Source organism: Eschrichtius robustus, chromosome 8, assembly GCF_028021215.1.
Source record: "Eschrichtius robustus isolate mEscRob2 chromosome 8, mEscRob2.pri, whole genome shotgun sequence".
Lineage (NCBI taxonomy): Eukaryota > Metazoa > Chordata > Mammalia > Artiodactyla > Eschrichtiidae > Eschrichtius > Eschrichtius robustus.
The window spans coordinates 10,420,161-10,444,989 of record NC_090831.1 but is presented as its reverse complement, the minus strand read 5'-3'; the positions used below and the strand labels follow the sequence as shown (position 1 = coordinate 10,444,989).

At 42.4% G+C, this 24,829-nt stretch overlaps 1 protein-coding gene across 9 annotated transcripts in view; it reads right to left on the bottom strand.

The window, feature by feature from the left end:
- The window catches only part of COA1 (cytochrome c oxidase assembly factor 1), a 234,945-nt gene that overhangs the window by 11,293 nt on the left and 198,823 nt on the right, over positions 1-24,829 (bottom strand). For 5 of the 9 annotated variants that reach the window (XM_068550319.1, XM_068550313.1, XM_068550312.1 and 2 more), the window contains 2 exons: positions 2,839-2,938; positions 603-751 (listed from right to left, as the gene is read on the bottom strand). In XM_068550319.1, the coding sequence (XP_068406420.1) occupies positions 603-751; positions 2,839-2,923 (234 nt within the window). In that variant the 5' untranslated portion in view covers positions 2,924-2,938. Of the gene's footprint in view, positions 1-602; positions 752-2,838; positions 2,939-3,282; positions 3,408-5,008; positions 5,062-24,829 lie in introns of all 9 variants that reach the window. The other 4 variants (XM_068550318.1, XM_068550321.1, XM_068550315.1 and 1 more) reach the window with 2 other exon arrangements.

Below are 24,829 nucleotides of genomic sequence, written 5' to 3'. Positions count from 1 at the left end.
CCAGTCCACTAACCTCTCCCTCCCAGGCCTCTGCTAAGGCATTTGCATCACCCTGCCTTATGCTGGAATTTGAAACTATCAACTCCCTGATAAGCCTTCTGCATCTCTGCATTCCCCACACAACTGAGAATCATTCCTCCAACTCAAAACATATTAAACAGAAGAAAACAACACTTCTTATATTCAGTTGAACTATAAAAGAAGATAAGATACAGCTGAAAAAATGGACTGGCATTCCATGGAAGCAATGGAAATAAGCTTTAAAACTAGAGTTTAGGTGTATTTCAAGTTCAAAGCTGAAATACTGGCAAACCACCACTCATCATTTCTCTACAACCTCCCGTTCAAGATGGCGACCTGAGCACAAACAGGGCTTTCCGTGCCACATCAATTCCCCAGAAAGAAAGAAAACTATATGAAAATAAATTAATCCATAATGCTTTTTTAAATGGTGCTAGGTACCACCTAGCGGCAGTTGTACATAGTGGATTTTCCCATCCCACATCTTTCTCCAGCATCCTCCAAGACTCCTTCCGGAGGACGGCAGCCCCTCCTCCGCTCAGTAGGCACCCGGCCTGCAGTTCGCAGGGGGAGCACGTTACCTTTGCATCGGCAATGTCCACGAAGTTGTACTTGTCGGTGAGTCGGAGGTAGTGAACGTTGAGAGGAGTGCCCAGAGCTTCCAGTGCCTCAGGGTGACTGTGCAGATGCTCCAACGCCCACTGGTAATAGGAAGCCCTGGAAAAAGTTTCTAAGGGGGAAAGAAAATGGTTACTTTTTTTTTTTTTTTTTTTTTTTTTCAATTGAACTTGGTCAGGTATACTCTCCCTAGAAAGTGAGATGATGTAATTCATGTACAACATGGAAACAGAAACATGAAATTTATGGGTGGAATTATTATTAGGGACCATCTACTCTGAACTGTCCATTTTAGAGACTCCAAAACCAAAACATAGGAAGTCAGCATCTGCAGGGATGTGGCAGGTGACCTTGAGCAAGGTATTGGACCTTCCTGCGCCTCAATTTCTTCATCTCTTATTTCCTCACCTCATTCGTTGCCTCTTTTCTTTGTCTAAGGGGTCTGATCAGATCTTCTCTAACTTTTCTTTCAGTTCTAAGTCCTCTGGTTCCATGACTTGCTCAAAGTGATATAGCTAATCCGAGGCAGAGCTGGGGCCAGAATCTACGACTTGACTTCTGAACATTGCTCCTTCCACTAAGAGGAATGTCCTGATAAACCAGCATAAAATAGACCACAACAACAAAACCCTCAGGCCACGCAACAGGACATGAAAACGCTAACTTGTCAAGTTTATAGATTTACGCCAACATTTCATGTAGATAAAGCTTACAAACTGCTCTCGGCCTCAGGTATCCTTGGCCCAAAGGCTACTAGGAACTCCAGGAAGCACCTCCCTGAAAGTGTACGGTAGGACAAGCGGCCCCAAGGAGAGCAAAGGACGGTGAGCTTCCCAAGTAACGTTTTTTGTTCGGCAACAAGAAAGACTTCCCTCTGCAGGCCCAGCCACAGGAATGGACTGGAAAGGCGGCTCGAGCCTGCAGAGGCCAAGGAGAACGCCCCTCCCGTGCTGCTTCCCGGGAAAGGGGAAAGGGGGTGCTGCGGGCATGAACGAGGTGCCAGCCCCGAGGAGCAGCAGAGGCTGGGTCCAGGCAGTTCATCTTCACTGAGCGATTTCTCAGTATCCCACAAGCTGTGAGATTAACGTTTACAACATCCTCGCACACAGGCACTAATATTACCCCTCATCACATCGATAACCGAGGCCCAGGAAGAAGCCAGACCCCCCCCATAAGGCCACACAGCTAGTCTAGAGCCAGAGTTGGCTGCAGAGCCCACTGGACTATCGCTTTCCGCCGACCCCAGCCTCCTAAAGGGGAGAGGCTGCCAGGCCCCTGACCCGAAAGTGTACTCATTCCTGCCATGTCCTGCCTCCGTCCCTGTGGCAGAGGGGAGGGGCTGCCGAGTTGTTCCGGTCTGAATTATCCCTGGGAACGCTCATCTCTGGCCACCTCCAGACTCAGAGACCTCTGGGCCTGCCCTGAAGGAAGGTGGGGAAGAATGGGCGGAGGGGCCATGGCCGTTTGCCTGGCTGCGGGTGGTGCGCACATCCTGGCAGGAAGTAACAGTGCTGCGGAGTCAGGGTGAGGAGACAAGCTGGGCGGGCATAAAAGATCTTCAAAGAAAGTCAGTCCAGAAAAAAACTGCTGCTGCTGCTTCGCAACCAGTAGCATGGAAATGCCCTTAAATGTCTCGCTGCTCACAATAATTGCGGCCTGTCTTTACAAATTCAAATTTGGGTGCAGAGGGCTGGAAGCTGCATCTGCCAGGATTCTGCCAGCGTGGACACTGCTTTTATTTTCTGCTCTTGCCAGAGTCCGCTGCGCAAGGTCCTGTCCTCCACTAAATCAACAGCAGAGAATGGCAAGGCAAACAGGCCGAGGACACTTGAGAAAGAGCCAGTTTTCCACACCTGTGAACCATCTGGTGTCCCCCTTCCCTCTGTTCTTTCTATAATCTCAGAAATCTTGATGGATCTACTGCATGTGCACTGGAGTGAAAGCCCATCTTGCTTTTTTGAGGCTTCTTATGCAAATGGGTCCTATTCCTTTGATTTGTTCTTGTGGCTCCTGGGAAAACTGGGATTAGAGGATAAGAAGGAAGCTATAGCCAATGGAACAGCTTACTGGCTTCTAAAAATAGTCCTTTCCTTCTTTCTCTAACCTGCTGAAAGCATCTGAAGTATTTCCTTTGATGGAGGAACGTGGGCAAGAGAACTAGGAGGCGGCCCTGCCTCGGGCACTTCATCGGATACTTACTCTGTATCAGGTAGTACAAAAGGGCGCAGCCCCCGCTAGCCGCCACGCAGGTAAAAAAGACCTGTTTCCCCAGAAGCACTGACATCCTGCTTCCCAGAGACTGAAAAACAAAAGATGTGAATTTACGGTTAGATTCAGGTTCATGCCAAGCGCCTCCGCCTGGATTGGACCCCACAGGGAAAGGAAAGCTAAGGAGGAAGCCAGCAAGGAGGCGAGGCCGCCTTCCCTTTCAGAACGCCAGGGCCGGTTCTGGAGCCCAAGCCGAAGTGCCCTCCCAAGGGTGGCCCGCATCCAGGACCCAGGCCATGGGGGCGAGGGCTGAGCACAGAGCCGGCATTCAGCCCTGCTGTCCTGAGGGACAGAACGCAGCCTGTGTGCCAAGTCCCGCAAGGCCAGGAAGTACAACCACTTTGTCTCACGCCGGCTGGTAAACAGGAAGCTTACCCTTTTGTGCAATAGCTGGGCTTGTAAGCCTCCAAATGGGCCGGAGCGGTCACTGGCTGCTTTCTTTCATATTTTGAAAAACGTCCCACCCCCTGGATGAGGACACCGTGGTCCTGACTTTCAGGCTGAATGAAGAGACGGAGAGGAAGGAGCCAGCTCAGCACATGCAGGGTGCCCACCCCGCCGGCCTGAACTCCCGTCCCCTGAAGGCCAAGGCCAGGTGGGACTAGAGGCAGCACGCGGGTCTCGGTGGCACCAATTACTCTCCTTCCCGGTGGCCTTTCAACCACCGCGCACACCTAGGCCTTGCTGGAGCGTGTTGGACACCTGGCCATAGAGCAGAGGCGGCCACGGGCTTAGAGGACTCACAGTTCACGTGCGCGCCGGGCCCCACAAGTCACACAGATGAGCAGACCCTGAGAAGTGAGGGACACGCGGCTCAGCCGACGGGCAGCTCCAGCCCGGCTCCAGCTAACTTCACCACGTGGGCCAGGCCTGGATGGGTCTTCCGATTTTGCAAGAGGTCTTTTATGTAAAATTGCCTGAATTCTAAATGTTGACAGCCAATTAAAAATAAAAAAAGACCTCACAGAATACGCCTGTGAGTCAGGTTCTCTGTGGGCTTCCAGCTGGCTCTGGCCACCCAGGCTGCATCCGGGCATCCTCACCCGAGGTGAGGTAATTCCTCTGCCCTCTCTGCTGACATTTCTCAAAAAAATAAAAAATAAAAAAAAAAGATTTTGGGCAGAGATGGAAATTCCAGGTTTACATAAAGGAAAAGATAAACCATAAGTATGTATATGTCCCCGTTTGCATATTTAACCTTAGATTGTATGTGCTTCTTTAGAAAACAAAGCCTTTGATGTGACCTAAAGGGGTGTGCAGTGCAGAACTAGGGATAATGCTAGTGCCTCCACTGGCTGATCTGAGTCAAGGCAAACACATTCTCACTATCTGCTTCTCCACTTTCTAGAATACGGAGAGTAAGAACAACTGCCTACCTATCATTTCTGAAACCTGAAGGTAAGTGAATCCTGAAGGGAAGAAGGCCTGTTGGAGAAAGTTCCTCATGTGGATACTCTTTCTGGGCACTGATCATTAGACACACCCTCTGACAGGGCTAAAGTTGACCAGTTCTACACAGAAGTATCATCAAATCCAGCGTTTAGATAAATCGAATTAAAGAGGGTGAAGTTTCAGATCATCCCTGTATTATTTACTTATATACTGTTTTGTTCAACTAAGAAAAAGATGCCAAACCCCCAAATCAGTGTTCTCCAGCTGCTGTGGGAGTTTCGGCTGTGCTGCATAGTAGGTAAGAGTATTTCTCAAAGTTGAGGGTCAAGTCAATTGCAGTGATGTGATCTGGGAAAAGCCATTTAGTCTCATAAGGAAAACGAGCAGAGCATCTCCAAAGAATGCAGTAGTCAGATCTTGCTTAACTTGAAGGAGAGCTCAACAGGGTGGGGCAGCGAGCGAACAGGAGTTACGTGCGGCTCCCCGCACGGCTGTAGCTGCTAAAGGGAGCGTGAGAGACGAGGGAAAGGTCGTCCTAAACAACTCAGACACGAGCCACCCCATCCCCTCACGTGGCCTTGCAGCCACAAGTGAGCACTGAAGACCAGGCGAACCCACAACTATCTGGGGAGCGACGTTCATCTACTGTCTAACTTGAGGACACCCCGGAGGCTTCTGATGGGGAACTTGGCCCCGGAACAACCATTACCTTTTGCCACTTCGTAGCCCAGCTTCCTTGAAAATCATCAAAGGAAAGTTGCCCTACAATCAAACAAAAACTTTACATTAAAATCACTTTTTCAGGGACTTGTGTGGCGGCCCAGTGGTTAGGACTCCGCAGTCTCACTGCTGAGCGGCCTGGGTTCAATCCCTGGTTGGGGAACTAAGATCCCACAAGCCGCGCGGCGCAGCCAAAAAATAAATAAATAAAATCACTTTTTCAAACCCAATTCTCTCTGGTTTCTAGTTTTACACAGCCAAGATTTCTTACCAGTCTAAGCTTTACAGCATGAAAGAAGTTGAGTTTAAGTTCTGAAAGGAGCCTTATCTATATAGGGCCCTGGTTGTTCCCTCTTACTCTTCTGCCATATTAAGAAGAAAAAACAAAGCCTGCTGGTTTCCTGTCTGTGTACCGTGCATGTTTTGCTGCAGCAACCAGAAAACTGGTGTGGGCGGGAGATGGTGTGGGACCGCAGCACATATAATGGGACCAGTCCACAGACACTGACACGAGGTGCTATCCATGTAAGCTGTACTCCAGTGGACTAAAACAGCATCTCAGGGTTAGAAAGAAACAACAGTATATTAAGTGCCTATGTAGCCTTTTATGATACTGATAATAGCTAACACTCCTATCTCTTGCTATTATGTGCCTGGTGATATTCTAAGCGCTGCGCATATAAGAGTTCACTGAATTCTCACAACAACCCCATGAAGTAGGAACTACTGTTAATCATCCCCATTTTACAGACCAGTAAACTGAGACACAGAAAGGTTAAGTAACACGCCCAGAGTCACACAAATAAGTGTGTAAGTGGCAGACCTGGGATTCAGACCCAGGCAGTCCAGCTCCAGGGCTGTGCCCTCACCCACCATTACACACTGACTAAGATCTGTGATTTCAGAGACACTGAGATGTGAAGAGAAAAAAAAAAAATGTCTTGGCATTACAATATATTCATAACGTTCAGTGCAAAAGGCCTTGTCAGGTATGCCTTCCCTATTTTTCCAGACAGAAGCGTGGCAGGTATTCACACCTTTGCTCTTCCTTTAGCTTATTAGCAAATGGTTGTTGAGGACCTGCCCCGGGTCAGACAGACGGTGCTGGGGATACAGACAATTCACACAAATTCCAACACAGACGAGGCCACGGAGCACAACCGCACAGTCAGGCACACCCCCCCACCACCACACACACACACACACACACACACACACACACACACACGGCACCACTCACAGGGTAAACGGCCTAGACGCACACACTCATTAAGACGGGTTTCCAGCAGTTGGAAGCTGAATAAAGTGCCTTGTTCTAATTTGCACAAAGGTGCCCACGGGCGAGCAGCCTGGTCGGTGTGCCCCCATGTGTGCACCAAGAGAGGAAGCAGCACCCAGGAAGTGGTCGGCCCTGCCTGGAGGGGATGAGCAAAGGTTTCACAGAGGAAACCGACTCTGAGCAGAAAGAGATGAAGGGGTAGGAAGCGGGCTTCAGATTTGCAGAAATGACAAGCAGAGGCAGACCAGAGGGGCAGAAACGAGAGCTGCAGAGGCACGGGGAGCGGAAGCGGAGCCACAGGAAATGGGTCTAGAAATAGAGGCGGTTACTGCTCAGAAAGGCCCTCTACCCTGCGCTGCTGGGTCTACTCTGCAGGTGAGGAGCTGCAAGTGGGAGGAGAGGCATGCGGCACGACCAGCCAGGTGACTTCTGCGACAACACGGCCAAGAGCTCAGACCAGTGTAGTAAGAGTGGATCAAGAGGGTGGTTTCTTAAAATATTTAGGATCGTTCTTAGGTATTTGCTAATTTGTACACCAACTTCTTCCAAAAAGGATGATGGGGCTAACAAGGACATGCATGTCAGAAGAGAAGTAAATAAATGGATGAGGAAAGGAAGACAAGTGGAAAATAATTTTAAGAAGAGAAACACAGCTGGGGTAAAGTCAGTGTCCCAAATTACACACTGTCACGCACTAGACGTCTCCTCAAGGTGGCCACGGATCTGACGCTGAGCTCCCTATCTGCTCAGCAGAAAAGGCAGCCGCAGCATCTACAAGGTCCAGAGCATCCATGGAGGAATACCACATCTGCTAATGACACACCAAGCCTGAGGAAGATCTCTCCCACAATGTTCAGAACGGGAATCTCTCAAGTGGCTGGTGTTACAAACAGCATCCCCAGGTTTTTTAAGTTCATAACTTTCAAATGACTATTTTTTTAATAACATTTCATAATGAAAACCACAATCACAGTCCACGAAAAAAACATAAAACAGAATTTTACAAGCGTCCCAAGCAGTGAGGACTCAGTAGGAAGCTCTGCTGGGCCACCTTGACTCCGTGGAGAGGTAAGGCAGTCGTGATCGACCTGCTCTTCATGTGCCAAAGCGGGGTGAAGGGACTGGGGTGGGAGGCGAGAAAGGGGGCTCAGTCTCTACTCCTTTTTAACCAGCTTCAGTTTACCTGCTCCGTCAGCTGGCTTTTGAATAGAGTGTTCAGCAGGCCCTAATCTCACAGAAAAAATTCAAAAAGGTGCTGTAAAACTAGAGATAGACTTTAGGCTACCTCTAAGAATGTGACATTTTAAAACTAAGCTTTTGATAAGAACTGGAAATATTTAAACTTGATGTGAAAATCTGCTAGAAACTTCAATTCAATTAGTCTACTACACAGCCAATTAAGAAAAGAATTTTTCTGCTTTACCGTTAACCAAGAGGAAAGGGTCGTGACCCATTTTGAAAATTAAGGGACTGGTTAGCCACAGGAAGATGGAACAAAGTACAGGCAAGGTCTCTCCAGAAAGCAGTCCTAAGTAGCTCTGCTCTGATATACGAAGGGTGACTTCAGCCTCCAAAGGCCAATGGTCTACAAACTTTTTTCAAAGTACTGAATCCCTTTCTAGAGCCAAAGGACAATCTGTTAGACAGCTGCGGGAGCTGGCACAGGGCTGGAGGGCCCTCCTGGCTGCCTCCCCTTGAGTCCCCGACCAGATGAAGGAGGTCTACAGAATATCACTAGGGCGATGAACAGAAGCACCCCTGAGGGTTCCAGCCACAGGCAGGATCTGACCTGGCAAGAGTAGAAGCAGTACCGTGGTGCAATCTCAACCTCTGTGCACATCAGAATCACCTGAGCAGCAGCTCAGGGTCACGGAGCTATTCCACACCAGAGCTATGACATGCATCTGTCTGACACCGGAGGCCCTGGTCTTTCCACTGAGTGATGAAACACACATTACAGACCACAGATTTCAGAACAATCAGCTTCTCATACAAGGGATATGTGCTGTCCAAAAGCCACTCCAAAAGTTCACAGGTGCCACTGTATCCCCAAGTCATAATTTCAGGGGTCAAGACAGAACAAAGAGACATAAAATCCACTCAGAAGGAGAAGGAGAGATAGGTCTTCCCTATTTGTTGAATGACACTGCCCACAGCTACTGCCACTCTTAAAGACTACACATCCTTCCAGCCTTTATAAAATGAAACCATGACAGGGAGGGAGGGCAGAGGAGGGGAGGGAATCAGGCTTAAGAATACAGACATGAAAAAATTAAGGCAGTAAGAATTAAAATTAGAGTGAAAGAATAAGGAAGGAATAAAGCCAAAAAGACCAATAGAGGAAAAAACAGAATTTAAGAAGTAGGAATAGCAAAAAAGAAATAAAACAGGGCTAAACTTTAAAAGAATGAAATGTATTATATTTGAGATAAGGGAGACAAAAAAGGCTAATAACAAAACCCAAAAGTACAACAGCATGCAAGTAAATGTGATAAAAGATTTTTTTAAAAATTAAAAGAACATAAATATTCTCACCAAAAATAAATAAATGTTAAGGGATGGATTTGTTAACTAACTTGTTAGAGGAAATCCTTTCACAGTGTTTACGTTACGTATATCAAATCACCACAACTGTATACTTTAAATATCTTACAATTTTATTTGTCAATTATACCTCGGTAAAAATGAAAAAAAAAAAGGTGATTATGTTAAAATGAGGCCAGTAGGGTAGAGCTCTAATCCATTATGACTAGTGTCCTCATATGAAGAGGAAGAGATGCCAGGGATGCAGGTGCACAGAGAAAACCATGGGAAGAAGGAGACCACCTGCAAGCCAAGGAGAGAGGCCTCAGAAGAAACCAACCTGCCAACACCCTGGTCTCCAACTCCCAGTCTCCAGAACTGTGAGAAAATAAATTTCTGTTGTTGAAGCCCCTTCCCCCAAATTAAAAGACTAAGAAGGTAAGCATTTAAAAAATTAAGCATAAAAACATTAGTGCCAGCTTACCAGTTTTGGCTCTGAAGTCTTAGAATAACCGAAGGCTTCTAGAGGAATAATCTCTATTCTGAATTCAGGATAATCACAGGCAAGCACCCTGGCACGAGTCAACTTTCCCCCTTGGTTAAGCTGAGTTAAGAATGTTGAGGGCAGGTGATGGTGGTGGGATGAACTGGGAGATTGGGATTGACATATATACACTAATATGTATAAAATAGATAACTAATAAGAACCTGCTGTATAAAAAGTAAATAAAATTTTAAAAATATAGTTTAAAATAAAGGCAGTTAATTGTAAAAAAAAAAACAAAAAAACAAACAAAAAACACCTACAAAGACACACACAAGAAAAGACAGAAAGTAGAGCCTACTTTGAAAAATAACAATTTACTCAAATCTGGGAGAAATTTCCACTAATTACAGTGTGAATGAAGACAGAGACACACTCCAGTGGCCAACTGCAGCCCCGCCTCTGAAGGGTAAGAGCACAGTTGCCAGGAAGTGCATGGGAAGAGGGTGCAGCAGCCCTTCGCCTCTCTCCACCCCCAGCCCAAAGTTCCTGGGTTTGTAGCAATGAGGAAACAGGCAGCCAGCCGCAGAGTGGGTGAGCCCTGACAGCCACTCGCCCTACCCCATCCGGAAGTTCTTTTTCTATATCCATTCCGAGACTACAATCCTAATCAGTACAACCCTACAGTAAGTAGACACAGGACTGGCAGTGGCAACAATTCACTCCAAGAAATAAAATAATATGGAAAAGAGCATTGATCTAGACACATAATTAGTTATTGAAAGACACTGCCTGTAAGAACCAAGTACAACAGGAACAAAGAGACATCATGCTAAGAAGGAAATGGGAAAAACTCAGATAAGGAGATTTCAAGGGAACTTGAAAATGCAACAGCAGACCTGACATTAGCATTGGAGAAAAACAGCAGAATTAACATGGCAGAAAAGCTGAATTCTTAATGAGGAAGTTACATTCAATAAGTTTTCCCATAATGTGGAATGAAAGAGCAAAAATAGAGAAAATGACAAATGCCAATTTTATAGAATTAAGATCTACCAAACCTGATCATTGTAATTGCTGTGAAATGGAAGAAGAGACAAAACAAAATTATACTAGAAGACTTGACAGAGTTGAAAAAAGACAAAACTGCACACACACCATGTTCCAGGTCCATTCACCATCCCTCACTGGCAAAAACTTTACATTACATGAAAAAAAAAAAAAAAGAAGAAGAATCCAGTGCCCTAAAAAGGTATACCCATAAAGGACAATGAATTCCCAAAGACAATGGAATAATAACAATAAATTCCTGAGAAGCACAGAATGTGATCCAAAAACACTGTAACCGGGAATTCCCTGGCGGTCCAGTGGTTAGGAGTTGGTGCTTTCACTGCCGGGGACCGGGGTTTGATCCCTGGTCGGGAAACTAAGATCCCTCAAGCCCCCTCCCCACCCCCCAAAAAAAAACAAAACAACAACTCTATGACCAATCAAACTGTGTGAAGACAGAGGAAGGCATTATAAATTTGGAAAGAACTCAGGTATTATATAATCTACATAGCCTTCCTGAAACATTAGTTAAGATATATGACATTTCATCAAAAGATAAATCCAAACTCCCTAGAAATAATGGTATATTACGACTGACAGCACGCACTGAGACCAATTAAATTAATTAGATCTAAATAATTATTGTTTATACGGTTACAAAATGAATGAAAACATCTAAAACTTTTTAAAAGAAATAAATTTATAATATGGCCTAAAATTCCACATAATAAATAGAAAATACAAGTAAAATCATGCTGAAGGCCTCATTCATCGTAACTGGGGTAAAAGTACTATTATTTTCCTTGATGTTGATAGAGAAATTAATAGAATTAAAAGCATAATGCAAATTCAGTACAGGAAATAAAAGCCTTAGCCATAGGAACAATATCACATCAATTAAAATAATAAACGTGAAGGATTTAGACTCTCATATTGTGGTAGGTAGGTTCCCAATTTGTCCCTCAGTGAACCACACCTCCTGGTGTTTACACCCCCTCACATGAACCTGGGCTGGCACTAGGACTCATTTCAGCCAACAGAATGAGGCCAAACTGATGCTGTGGCAGTTCCATGCCTCAGCTTGAAGGAGGCCTGGCCTTCCACTAGCACTCTTGGGAGTTCCAAGCTGTCATCTAAGAAGTGTGGTTACCCTGCCCTGCTACAGAGATCACATAAAAAGAGTAAGTGAAGAGGCCACTTGGTAAGGGAGAGGACTGAGACTAGATGATAGATAGATAGATAGTATAGGCAGACACACATGCCCCACAGTTCCAAGATCCCAGTTGAGCCCACCCATCCTTCATGGGCATTCCAGTCTAAGTGAGCCACCAGATGACTACAGTACCAGCAGAATAACCATGGAACAAAAGAACCATCCAGCTGTTTCAACCATACATCATGAGACTTAACAAAATGGTTCTAAGTTTAAAGCCACTAAGTTTTGAGATGGTTTGTTATGCAGCAATAGAAAACCAAAACATCGTTTAAAAGCTTTTCTAGGGACTCACCTGGTGGCCCAGTGGTTAAGAATCTGCCTGCCAATGCAGGGAACACGGGTTCAAGCCCTGGTCTGGGAAGACCCTACATGCTGCGGAGCAACTAAGCCCGTGTGCCACAACTACTGAACCTGCGCTCTAAAGCCCGCACACCACAACTACTGAAGCCCATGCGCCTAAAGCCCGTGCTCCGCAACAAGAGAAGCCAATGCAACGAGAAGCCTGCGCACCGCAACAAAGGGTAGCCCCCGCTCACCACAACTAGAGATAGCCCGCGTGCAGCAACAAAGACCCAACGCAGACATAAATAAATAAATAAATAAATAGCTTTTCTAAAAGGATTTTTTAAAAAAACAACTCCTTCAAATATACATCACTTTTAAGAGCAAAAATTTAAAAAGCAATGAAAGGCTTAAAAATGGAAGACTTGGCATATTCATGCAAGAACAAAGCGGAGTGGAAATATTCAAAGAGTAGAATTCAAGGCAAAAAGCATTAATTGGGATAAAAATAGACAAAAATAGTTATAAAAATTAATGGCAAACAACGTAACACTAAAATATACAGCCAAAAACAACTAAAGAAAAAATATTTTTAAAAAATTGGAAACAACCAGAGTAGGAGACCAACATATCATTTTCCATCTTTTACAAATCCAATCAACAAAAAGCAATCAAGAACAGGGAATTTGAATAATTTTTTTTAACCTTGCAAGATTCAGCGTGTGTGTGTGTGTACGTTTGTATGCATGTATGCGTGTATACCTATTTGAACACAGTGAGATTTTTCCAGTGTCTAACAGGCAGCATTCATCCCATAAGGCTTTGTAAACATTCTCCTGTTCTCACCACCCAATCCTGTGACTACTTCCTGGAGAATAAATCTGTACAACTCTTGAGAGGGTAAAGCAAGTGTAGATCAGTAATTATGTATCTTAAACCAATTAATCTGAACCACTGTGGAAATTCACCTCATACTACTACAAGTGGCTATTATCCTTAATTTTGAAGATTAAAATGGTAAAATTTTGACAGAGTTTTAAATAAGATGGGAGAACTTTAATCAGCTTAATGCCATTTTCAGTAAGGCTAAAACAAACTAAAAACGTTAACAGTTGTTATCCATTCAGTCAACAAATATTTGTCAACTGCATCCAAAATACCAGGCACCATGTTGTGCATTGGAAATACAGCAGAGAACAAGACAGTTGTTCATGGATTTTACACTGTAGTGGGAGGAGACAAACAATAAACAATAAGACTGTTTTAGTTAGTGATAAATACTTTGGAAAAAATAGAGTGTCCAGAGAATGAGAAGACAAGCCACAGACTAGGAGAAAATATTTGCAAAAGACGTATCTGATAAAGGACTTTTATCCAAAATATACAAAGAACTCATAAAACTCAATAAGAACACAATAAGAAAATGAATCACCTAATTAAAAATGGGCAAAAAATCTGAACAAACAGTTCAACAAAGACATAAAGATGACATAAGCATATGACAAGATACTCAATGTCAAATGTTATTAGGAAATTACAAATTAAAACAACAATGAGATACCATTAGGCACCTAATAGAACTGCTAAAATCCAAAACACTGAGAACACTAAATGCTGGATGTGGAGCAACCACTGCCGGTGGGAGTGTACATCCACTCTGGAGGACGATTTTGCAGTTGCTTACAAAACTAACCTGCTCACCTACTTACATACATACATACATACATGTGACATGCTAGGAAGTGAAAGGGGGAAAGAGCAGTTTTAGCTGTGGAGTGAGGGAACGCCTCTCTGCCAAGATCTGAGTTGAGACTGAAGGAGTAATCTGAAAACCCAGGGAAGGGCAAGTAAACCAGGCTAAGGCCCTAAAGCAGCCACGGGCTTGGTCTGTTCAAGCAGCAGAAAGCAGGCTAGTGTGGTAAATGAGGGCGGGCAGTGTCTTCACCACACAGATCTTTACAGGGTATGGTGTTGAGTTTGAATTTAATTCCAGGTATAATGAGAAACTGCTGAAGATTTCAATCAGGGGATGACATGCTCTGGCTTGGTTTTTTGTTTTGGGGGTTTCTTTTGGTTTCTCTAGAAAGGGCAAGAAGGAAGCAGGAAGTCCAGTTAAAAGTCTTCTGTGGTAGTCCACACCAAAGGTGATGGCAGTTGGACTAGCTGGTAGCAGTGGAGACGCAAAGAAGTGAACAGATGTCCGATATGAAGCACAATAACAAGGGTGAAGGACAAGGCACGTAGCAGAGTGATTTCACAGAATTTATCATTATCCTTAAACCTCCTCACAAATATTTTGAGCATTCCAGACTACAATGCAGTTAGAATTTAGAAATGATAAAACAGTCTTGTAGAATAAGCTTTAAATAGTAAACTAGGATTTCTAAATCTCATGATGTCTCATCTGTTTGAACAAAATACGTTTCAAGGCCATTCTCTTAAAGATGTGAAAACACAGCAAGAAGATATTCAGTATTTTCTGGCATCCAAAACTTCATATAATAAGACTCTGATTCGTAACTATTTTGCAAGTGAGTATGAGTAAGGCAAACCCTATTAAACATTTACTTCAGCATTTCTACTGAAAGCCTCCATTTTAGAAAAAGAATTTAGAAAAGTAAAACAATTCGGTATCAGTGATTAGATTTAGAATCTGGGAGGCTTGTGGTTGACTCTACTATCCCTGAAGCCCTCCCTTTGTTTGACTCAACTCTCTACCTATTCTCCTTTTACCTCTCTGGCCAGTCCTCTTAAGTTCCTTACTGCAATCTGTAGTCCTCTACCTGTCTTATAGTCCCCCTTATTCTATGTTACGGGCTGAACTGCCTCCCCCTCCACCCACCACAAAATTCATATGTTGAAGCCCTAATACCCAGTATCTCAGAATGTAACTGTATTTGAAAATAAGGTCTTTAAAGAGGTAATTAAGTTACAGTGAGGTCTTTAGGGTAGGCCCTAATCCAATTATGACTGGTGTCCTTATAAGAGGAAATTTGCACAGAGACATGTGGGCAAACAGAGAAAGGACCACGTGAAGACAAAGGGAGAAGATGGCCATCTTCAAGCAAAGGAGAGAGGCCTCAGAAGAAACCAAAATTGATGACACCTCTAGAATTGTGAGGAAATACATTTCTGTTGTTTAAGCCACCCGGTCTGTTGTATTTTGTCGTGACAGCCATAGCAAACTAATACACATTATGTCCCCACTTGACCCCCAACTTCCGTCCCCATCCCAATCTTCACCTAAGATCTTATTCAATGACTTGAATTTGGGTCTGCTAAGATGATTCCCAAATCTCTATATCTAGGCCAGGCATCCCTTCTGTGCTTAAACTAAACCTCTATTAAACACTTACACATATCCCCAAGTGAGCTCCTTCCCCTACCTTCCCCTCCGCCGTGCCAGCTCTCCCCTTCCTGCATTCCCTACTGCGGTGGATAGAACCAATCCAGGTGCCTAAGTAAAGTACCTGGGAGTCATCGTCATAAAAACAAAAACAGCTACCACATAATTACTAAACATGTGAGAGCTTTACATGCATCTCCACAAAGAAACGAGAACTCTCATATACTGCTGCTGGAGTATAAGTTAGTAAAAGCACCATAAACTACTGTTTGACAATATCTATTAAAGTGTACACGTACATACCCAATAACCCAGAAACCCCACTCCAAAATATATAGAAAAACATACATACGTACATACATCAAAAAGCACACAGAAGATGTTCCTAGCCATGTTATTTATAATAGGCCCCAAATAAGAATATCCTCAATGATGGAATGGAGAACCAAACAACTGTTGTATGTTCACACAATGACACACAGTACAGCAATGAAAATGAACAAGTGAGAATAAACCTTAGAAACACCATATTGGGCAAGAGAAGTCTGGATCCCAAATACTGCACACTGAATAATTCTCTGTACATAAAATATTTTTCCTCCCCAAAGGGGGGGGGGCGTGGGTAAAAAACACACAACACAGAATGTCATCACCAACAAGGCAGAGTAAGAGACCCCCGCCTCCATCTCCCAACAAAGAACAATCAGACAGCTATTCGTGAATGAAAATCGCTCCTGGAGAGCTCAGGAATCCACTTAAGAAGAAGCATCCGCAACACAGTGGATGAAAAAGCCTGAGGAAAACTGCACAAAAAAGGTAAGAAGAAAGTTTGACTCTGCCTTCACCAGCCCATCCCCCAGGCCAGCACTGCTCAGTGCCAAGAGGGAACTCCCCCATGCGAGAGAGTTCTCCTTGCCAGGAAAAGGAAAGCAGGTGAGTGACTAGCTTCCCCAGCCTTTCAGGGCATTGCACACAGGACCTGCTGCAGTTTTCACCCCAACAGAGGCAAGCAAAGCTGACACGTATGGAGAGAGCTCGGAACAGGAAGAAGGGCCGGGGCTACCAATATCAGCCATGTGGCAGGAGTAACACAGCTCCCAGTGGCCTGCTCTGCAGAGGATCCCAGCAGCTTTCACCAGCAACAGGCCTGGTGGACACTGCAGAACTGGCAGCCTTCATCACTGAGGACCTCACTGCGCACCCCAGCAGACTGCTCCATAGAGGACCCCAGTAGCTTTCACAGCTGAAGAAACCAAAAGGCAGCACAGCCTGCTGTAGATCCCCTGCAGAGTTCACTGCTGAGATTTTCACCCACAGGTTTTCACTGTGACAACAGGGCTGGAGTCCCTCCCCATTCCTTCCCCCCGACTTCCCGCTTGAGCCCAGGATCCTCACCAGCAGCCAACTCAGGCTGCTGCAGCTGCGTGCAAGCAAGACGCCAGCCTAGGCCCCTGCAGCTGACCCCCACCGATGTGCCTGCCCCTATGGCCCTTGCAGCCACACATGTGCACACCAACAGCTAAGGCCCACATAAGACTCTGACTCCTGTCACTGCTCTGCACAGCTGCACACGCTGGCAGCCAGCCCCTGCAGGCCACTGGCGCCAACTCCCATCACAGGCCTCCAACGCCATGCACATGCCTGCGGCAAGCCCCTGAAGCCACACAAGCGTATGGTGACAGCCCAGGTCCCCAGAGCTGCTCAGGCACCCAGAGCAGGCCCCAACTCCTGTCACTGACCTGCACCTCACGTGTGCCCAAGACAGTCCCGGCAGCCACACCTCTATGCTCGCCAGCCTTGATTCCAGATACCGGCTCCAAAACCATGCATGCCCCGTGGCTAGCTCCTACAGACTCACAAGTCAACTCTAACAGCCAGGTCTCCTAGAGTTGGCCCCTGACCCTGCTACTGAACCTCTGACCTTGCCACTGCACATGTATCTGCAGCCAATCCTGCCCACACAGGCACCTGCAGCAGGCCTCGCAGCCAAGCACGTGGCACCAACTCTGGCCACCACCACTGCCTGTCCTGGTACGTAGCCGCTGGACCTACAGACACTGCTGAGGACCTCAAGAGCCCTTGCAGACACTGTGGACTGCCTCTGGCTCTCACCAAGGATCACACAGTTGTCGGTGTAGTGGATTCCTGCTGCTTGAACTGACAAGATACCATGCACCCATGGGGCCTGTAGGTGCCACACGCCCATACACTTGGCACCCTGCACCACTAGACCCAGGTTTGCAGCGCAGTCCAGTAGGCCCCCACCTGCAGGTGAAGGTCTTCCCTTAGTGAAGTCAGTCCATAAAGTCTAGAAGTGACTGCTTCTTCAAATACACAGATACCTACAGCAACCAGAAAGAAACAAGGAAAAATGACACCACAAAAAAATCACAGTAAAATTCCAGTAACTGACCTCCTCCCAAAACGGAGATAGACGAATTGCCTGACAAAGAATTCAAAAAACTGTTATAAAGATGGTCAGAGAGCTACAAGAGAACACAGATAAACAATTTAATGAAATCAGGAAAATACAAGAACAAAATGAGAAGTATAACAAAAAGACAGAAAACATAAAGTACCAAACAAGTTGTGGAGCTGAAGAATACAATCACTGAACTGAAGAATTCAATAGAGAGCTTCAACAGCAGACTAGATCAAACAGAAAAAAGAATCAATGAACTCAAAGACAGGTCATCTGAAATTATCCAATCAGAGAAACAAAAAGAAAAAAGAATGAAAAGGAATGAAGAAAGCCTACAGAACTCATAGGACACCATTAGAAGAAATAAACAGTACACTATAGGAGTCCCAGAAGAAGAGACAGAGAAAGGGCAGAAAGCTTGTTTAAAGAAATAGTGGCGGAGAACTGCCCAAAATGGGGAGAGATTTGGACATCTAAGTTGTTGAAGCTCATAGATCTCTGAACAATTCAATCCAAAGATAACTTCTCCAGGATACATTATAATATAACTTTCAAAATTAAGAGACAGAGAACCTCGAGAGCAGCAAGAGAAAAGAAGCTTGTCACTTACAAGGGAACCCTCCTCACACTATCAGTGGCCTTCTACGCAGAAACCTTACAGGCTGGGAGAGAGTAGGATGATATATTCAAAGTGCTGAAAGAAAACAATGCCAACCAAGAATCCTTTATCTAGCAAAGTGGTCCTTAAGAAATGAAGGAGAGAGAAAAACGTTCCCAGACCAAAAAAAAAAAAAAAAAGGCTGAGGGAGTTCATCATCACTAGACCTGCCTTACCAAAAATGTTAAAAGAAGATCTTCAAGCTAAAAAGTAAGTACACTAAATAGTAACATGAAAACATATGAAGATATGAAACACACTAGTAAAGTTAAGTAGTCAAATTCAGAAAACTCCAACATAGTGGTATGTTAATCACTTAACTCTAGTATAAAGGTTAAAGGACAGAAGTACTATAGCTACAACAATTTGTTAATGGATATACAACATGATAAGATATAAATTGTGACCAAAAAAACCCTATAAAATGTAGGGGGAGTAAAAGGGTAGAGTTTTTTGGCATGTGATTGAAATTATATTGCAGTAACTTTAAAGTAGACTGTTATATCTATAAGATGTATTATGAAAGCCTTGTGGAAATCACAAAGCAAAAACCTACATACATACACAAAATATTTTTTTCTCTTCTTAAGAAAGGGAGCAAAAGCATACCACCATGGAAAATAATCAATTGACAAAGGAAGAGAGCAAGAGAGGAAGATAACAATAAACACCTATATTTAAAAAAAGATCTCAAATAAACAACCTAACTTTATATTTCAGGGAATTACAAAAAGAACAAACTAAGTTCAATGTTAGCAGAAGGGAGAAAAGAGCAAAGATCAGAAAAGACATTAAAGAAACTGAGACCAGGAAAAAAGTTGAAAGGTTCAACAAAATTATGAGGTGGTTTCTTGAAAAGATAAACAAAACTGACAAACCTTTAGCTAAGACTACAAAAAAAAAGAGAGAGCAAGAAGACTCTAAATAAAATGAGAAATGAAAGAGGAAACATTACACTGATATTACAGAAATACAGAGGATCATAAAGATTACTATGGACAATTATATGCCAAAAAATTAGGTAACCTAGAAGAAATAGAAGTTCCTAGAAACACACATCTACCAAGAATGAATCAGGAAGAAAGAAAAAACCTGAACAGACACATGAGTAAAGAGATTACCCAGGAGTAATCAAAAACCTCCCAACACAGAAAACCCCAGGACCAGACCGTTTCACTGGCAAATTCTATCAAATATCTAAAGAAAAATTAATGCCACTCTTTCTCAAGTTCTTCCCAGAAGTTTAAGAGGATGGAAAATATCGAAACTCATTCTACCAGGCCAGCATCACCCTGATTCCAAAGTCTGATAGTGACACTACAAAAAAAGAAAACTAAAGACCAATATCCCTGATCAATAGAGATGTAAAAATTCTTAACAAAATATTAGCAAACTGAATTTAAGAACACATTTTAAAAAGATTATATACCATGACTAACTGGGATTTATTCCTGCGATGCAAGGATGGTTCACCATTCACAAATCAATAAATGTAATACATCACATTAATAGATAATCATAGGATCATCTCAACAGATGCAGAAAAAGCATTTGACAAAACATGACACCCTTTCATGATAAAAACCCTCAGCAGATTGGGTGTAGAAGGAACATAACTTCAACATAATAAAGGCCATACATAACAGACCCACAGCTAACATCATACTCAACAGTGAAAACCTGAAAGTGTTTCCTCTAAAATCAGGAATAAGACAAGGATGCCAGCTATTATCAGTCCTATTCCACATGGTACTGAGAGACCCAGCCAGAGCAATTAGGCAAGAAAAAGAAATAAAAGGCATCCATATCAGAAAGGAAGAAGTAAAATTGTCATTATTTGCAGATGATATAATTTTTTATGTAGAAAATCCCAAAGACTCAAGTCTAAAACTGCTGGAACTAATCAACAAATTCAGTAAAATTGAAGGGTATAAAAATCAACACATAGAATCAACTGTAGTTACGAATAATCAAACATCTGAAAAGAAATAAAGAAAATTATTCTATTCACAATACCATCACAAATAATAAAGTACCTAGGGATGTTTAACCAAGGAAACAAAACTACAACACCTTGTTGAAATAAATCAAAGAAGAAACAAATAAATGGAAAGGTATTCCATGTTTATAAATAGGAAGACTTAATATTGTGAAATATCCATACTACCCAGAGCCATCTATACATTCAACACACTCCCTATCAAAATCCCAATGACATTCTTCACAGAAATAGAACAAACAATCCTAAAATTTGTAGGGAAGCACAAAAGACCTCAAATAGCCAAAGTAATTCTGAGAAAGAAGAACAAAACCAGAGATATCACACTTCCTGATTTCAAACTATACTGCTAATCAACAGTAATTAAAACAGTATCGTTTGGCATAAAAGTAGACACATAGGCCAGTGGAACAGGACAGAGAGCCCAGAATTAAGCCCCCACAAATACAATCAACTGATATTCAATAAGGGAGCCAATACACCCAATGGGGAAAGCATAGTCTCTTCAACAAATGGTGTTGGGAAACTGGATAAACACATGCAGAACAAAAAATGGAAAGTGGACCCCTATCTTACACCATTCACAAAAAACTAACTCGAAATGGATCAAAGACTTTAACATAAGACCTGATACCACAAAACTCCTAGAAGAAAACACAGGGAAGAAGCTCCTCAACATGAGTCCTGCTAATGATTTTTTAGATACGATACCAAAAGCACAAACAACAAAGCCAAAAATCAGCAAGTGGGACTACATCAAACTTAAAAGCTTCTGCACAGCAGAAGAAACAATCAACAAAATGAAAAAGCAACCTACAGAATGGGAGAAACCTTTTGCAAGCCATATTTCAGATAAGGGGTTAGTAGCCAAAATATATAAAGAACTCATACAACTCAATTTTTTAAATCCAATTAAAAAATGGGCAGAGGAACCAAACAGAACATTTTTCCAAAGAAGACATGCAAATGGCCAACAGGTACATAAAAAGATGCTCAACATTACTAATAATCGGAGAAATGCAAATCAAAACCACAATGAGATATCATCTCACACCTGTTAGAACTGCTATCATCAAGCAGACAAGAGATAACAAGTGTTGGTGAGGATGTGAAGAAAAGGGAACCCTTGTACACTGCTGGTGAGAATGTAAATTGGTTTAGCCGCTGCAGAAAACAATATGGAATTTCCTCAAAAAATTAAAAATAGAATTACCATAAGATCCAGCAACTCCACTTCTGGGCATATACCCAAAGAAATGAAAACAGGTTATTGACGAGATATATGCACTCCCATGTTTATTGCAGTATTATTATTCACTATAGCCAAGATAGGAAAACAACCTAAATGCTTGTCAACAGATGAATGGATAAAGAAGATATGGTATGTATGTACGTATGTATACATACCATAAACACACAATGGAATATTATTCAGCCACGAGAAAGGACACCCTGCCATTTGTGACAACATGGACAGACCTTGAGGACATTATGCTAAGTGAGATAAACCAGACAGAACAAGACAAATAGACAAATACTGTATGACATCACTTATATGTGGAATCTAAAAAAGCCAAACTCTGAACAACAGAGAGTAAACTGGTGGTTACCAGGGGATTGGGGGTTACAGAACAGGACAGACTACCTTGCTTAAGGGCACAAACTTGCAACAGTAGCAAATAAGCCCTAGATATCTAATGCACAGTATAGTAAATATAGACAATATTGACCAAACTTGCTAAGAGAGTAGATCTTAATTATCCAACCACCTAAAGAAATGATAATTATGTGATGTGACAAAGGTGCTAAACATTGCTACAATGGCACTCATATTATTAATATATAAATGTATCAAATCAGTATGTTGTACACCTTAAGTTTACAGAATGCTGTATGTCAAATACACTTCAAAAGAAACAAGACAGATAATGACAAATGTTGGTAAGGGTGTAGAGAAATTGAAACCCTTACACGCTGCTAGTGGAAGTATAAAAAGGTGAAGCTGCTGTGGAAAATAGTTTGGCAGTTCCTCCAAATGTTAAACATACAGTTACCATACGACCCAGCAACTACACTGCTAGGTGTGTACCCAAAGGAGCTGAAAACAGGCATTCAAACAAAACGTACACAAGTTTAAACGGGGAGAAAATAACTCTTAAACCCTAACCACCCAAGAAAAGTATCCAGAACATATAAGTAAACCCTACAAACCAATAAAAAAAGAACAAACAACCCAAAAGAAAAAATGAGCAAGAAATATAAACAGGCATTTCACAGAAGACTTATGGCAGTAAACATATGAAAAAGTATTTAGTCTCATTAGTTTTCAGGGAAATGTAAATTAAGACCATAGAATAGCACTGTATATCCATCAGAATGGCAAAAATTAAGAAGCAGGAAAATGGAAAGTGTTAGCAAGGATGGAGATCATTGGCAACACTCATATACTGCTGATGGAATGTAAACTGGTACAACCACTTTGAATCACAATTTTGGATATCATGTAAAATTCAGCATTCACGTATCCTAAAACCCAATAATAGCAGCATTGCTCAAAATAGCAAAAATCTGGAAACAATTTGGATGCTCACAGAAAGGCAAATAAATAAACATATGATGATGTATTAGCAGAAAGGAATATTAGACAATAATAAAAATGAATGACCTACCATTAAAGGCAACAACATGTAGACACAAACAAAAAACAAGAATACATGGTAACTTTTTTGTAAAACCTCAAAAATAAGCAAAACTATACTATATATTACTTAGGGATACATAAATTTGTGATTTTTAAAACATTTTAAAAAGGCAAAGAAATGACAAACAAAACTGAAGATAGTAGTATTTCTGATGGGGAGGTTAGAGGGTAGAATGGTAGTGGAGTTTTATAAAACTTGACCTCTACCCTATTAGGGTCTCCAGCTGGGCCTGAGAATTAAATTGACTTCAGACAGATTAAAAGGAGAAAAGCATACATATTTTATTTTTTCATGTACATGTAAGCGTCCACAAGAAAATGAAGACCCAAAGAACTGGCAAAACCTAAGTGCTTATATATTAGGTGAACAAGGAGAGGCAACTGTGGAAAAGACCAGAGACAGACAGGAGTTATTTTTACAAGGTTTGTTTGCACAGAATACTCCGTCTCAACTCCCGGCTCTGGTGATAAGAGTGCTTCCTCCTGGTATGGTAGGCAGAGCATCTTTCATTTTCGAGTTTTATCTCCTGCTTTCAGGAAGAATGGGGCGGGGGCAGGGTGGGGGCGGGGTAGTCAGAGCACCCTTCTTGCACCTTTTTTCAAGTGCCTTTAGCCCAAAATAATCCTTATGCCAAAGTGGCATATTTTGCCATTCTTCAATAGTGTTGGTTCTCATGTGTTCTTACACTGGGTGATCAGTTCACAAAAACCCGTAACTTACATGTGACACATAGATTCTTTTGCATGTATTGAATAGTACATATTTTTAAAATATAAAAAACATTTTTAAAATATAAAATAATTATGTATTAGCTCTGTGCCAAAAATATAGTAAATACTCAAGAAATATTAACTATTTTTATTGTGAGGGGAAAGTACTTACATAAAAGTATAATAGAATTCAATCATGTATATGCTGCATGGTCTCAATAAAACAGGACTTATTTTTTATGGATAAAAAATAACTTGAGGAAATAAACCAAAAGGTTCACAATGACTCCTTCTGGAAGATGAGAGGCAGAGTAAATTACTTTTTTCTGGATCTTCATGCTTAATTGTACTTATAAATCTTCTGCATTAAGCATGTTTAAATTACTAAGAGTGACAGCAGAACCAAATAGAACAGTCAATGAATACAATGTCTGACTCGTATTATGCACTTAACAAATATCTGTCGAGATAATAAAGAAAAGTAAATATCTCACGCCTTCAGTCTTATCAAACTACTAAATGGTTTTGCTTCAACATTTTATCCTAGCAATGTGACTCAAGGACCAATACAGGATATATTTTAAAGGTCCCACACAGGCCCTTGTGCCACTCTACACAGCTTATCTAATTCTCACTCAGTTGGCATCTCACGAAGACACTGCAGAAACACAGGAGTGGGGCTAAATACCCACTCCGTTCTTGTTTAATCTCTCTGGGCCTTTGTTACCCCAGCTGTAAAGCCCAAAGAGTACTGTTATGAAGAATAATGGAGATTATACCATAAAAGCAACGTGTTAATAGTTTTGAGTTGCCCTTATCCTCCTATACTTTGAGTATCTTGGAAGTATAATCAGATCTTTGTGACTGACTGACCGGGAGAGTTTCTGAAATAAAAAAGAGGATCAATAATGGCTTCTTAAATAGAATTTTTAAATGTCTTCGTCTTCCCCCACCCAAATAGTTCTGCCACTTCTGTTTTATGGATTAGAAATCTTCAATGACTAAGATGGTCTCTGATAAAAATCAAAACTATTCTTAAAATTCAGCTCAGTGTGAACTTTTCTTCTCTTTTATGTATTGTACCTTCCTAAGAAGACTCTGTTTACCTGCAAGGAGAAACTGTATGTTACTTGTGTTGG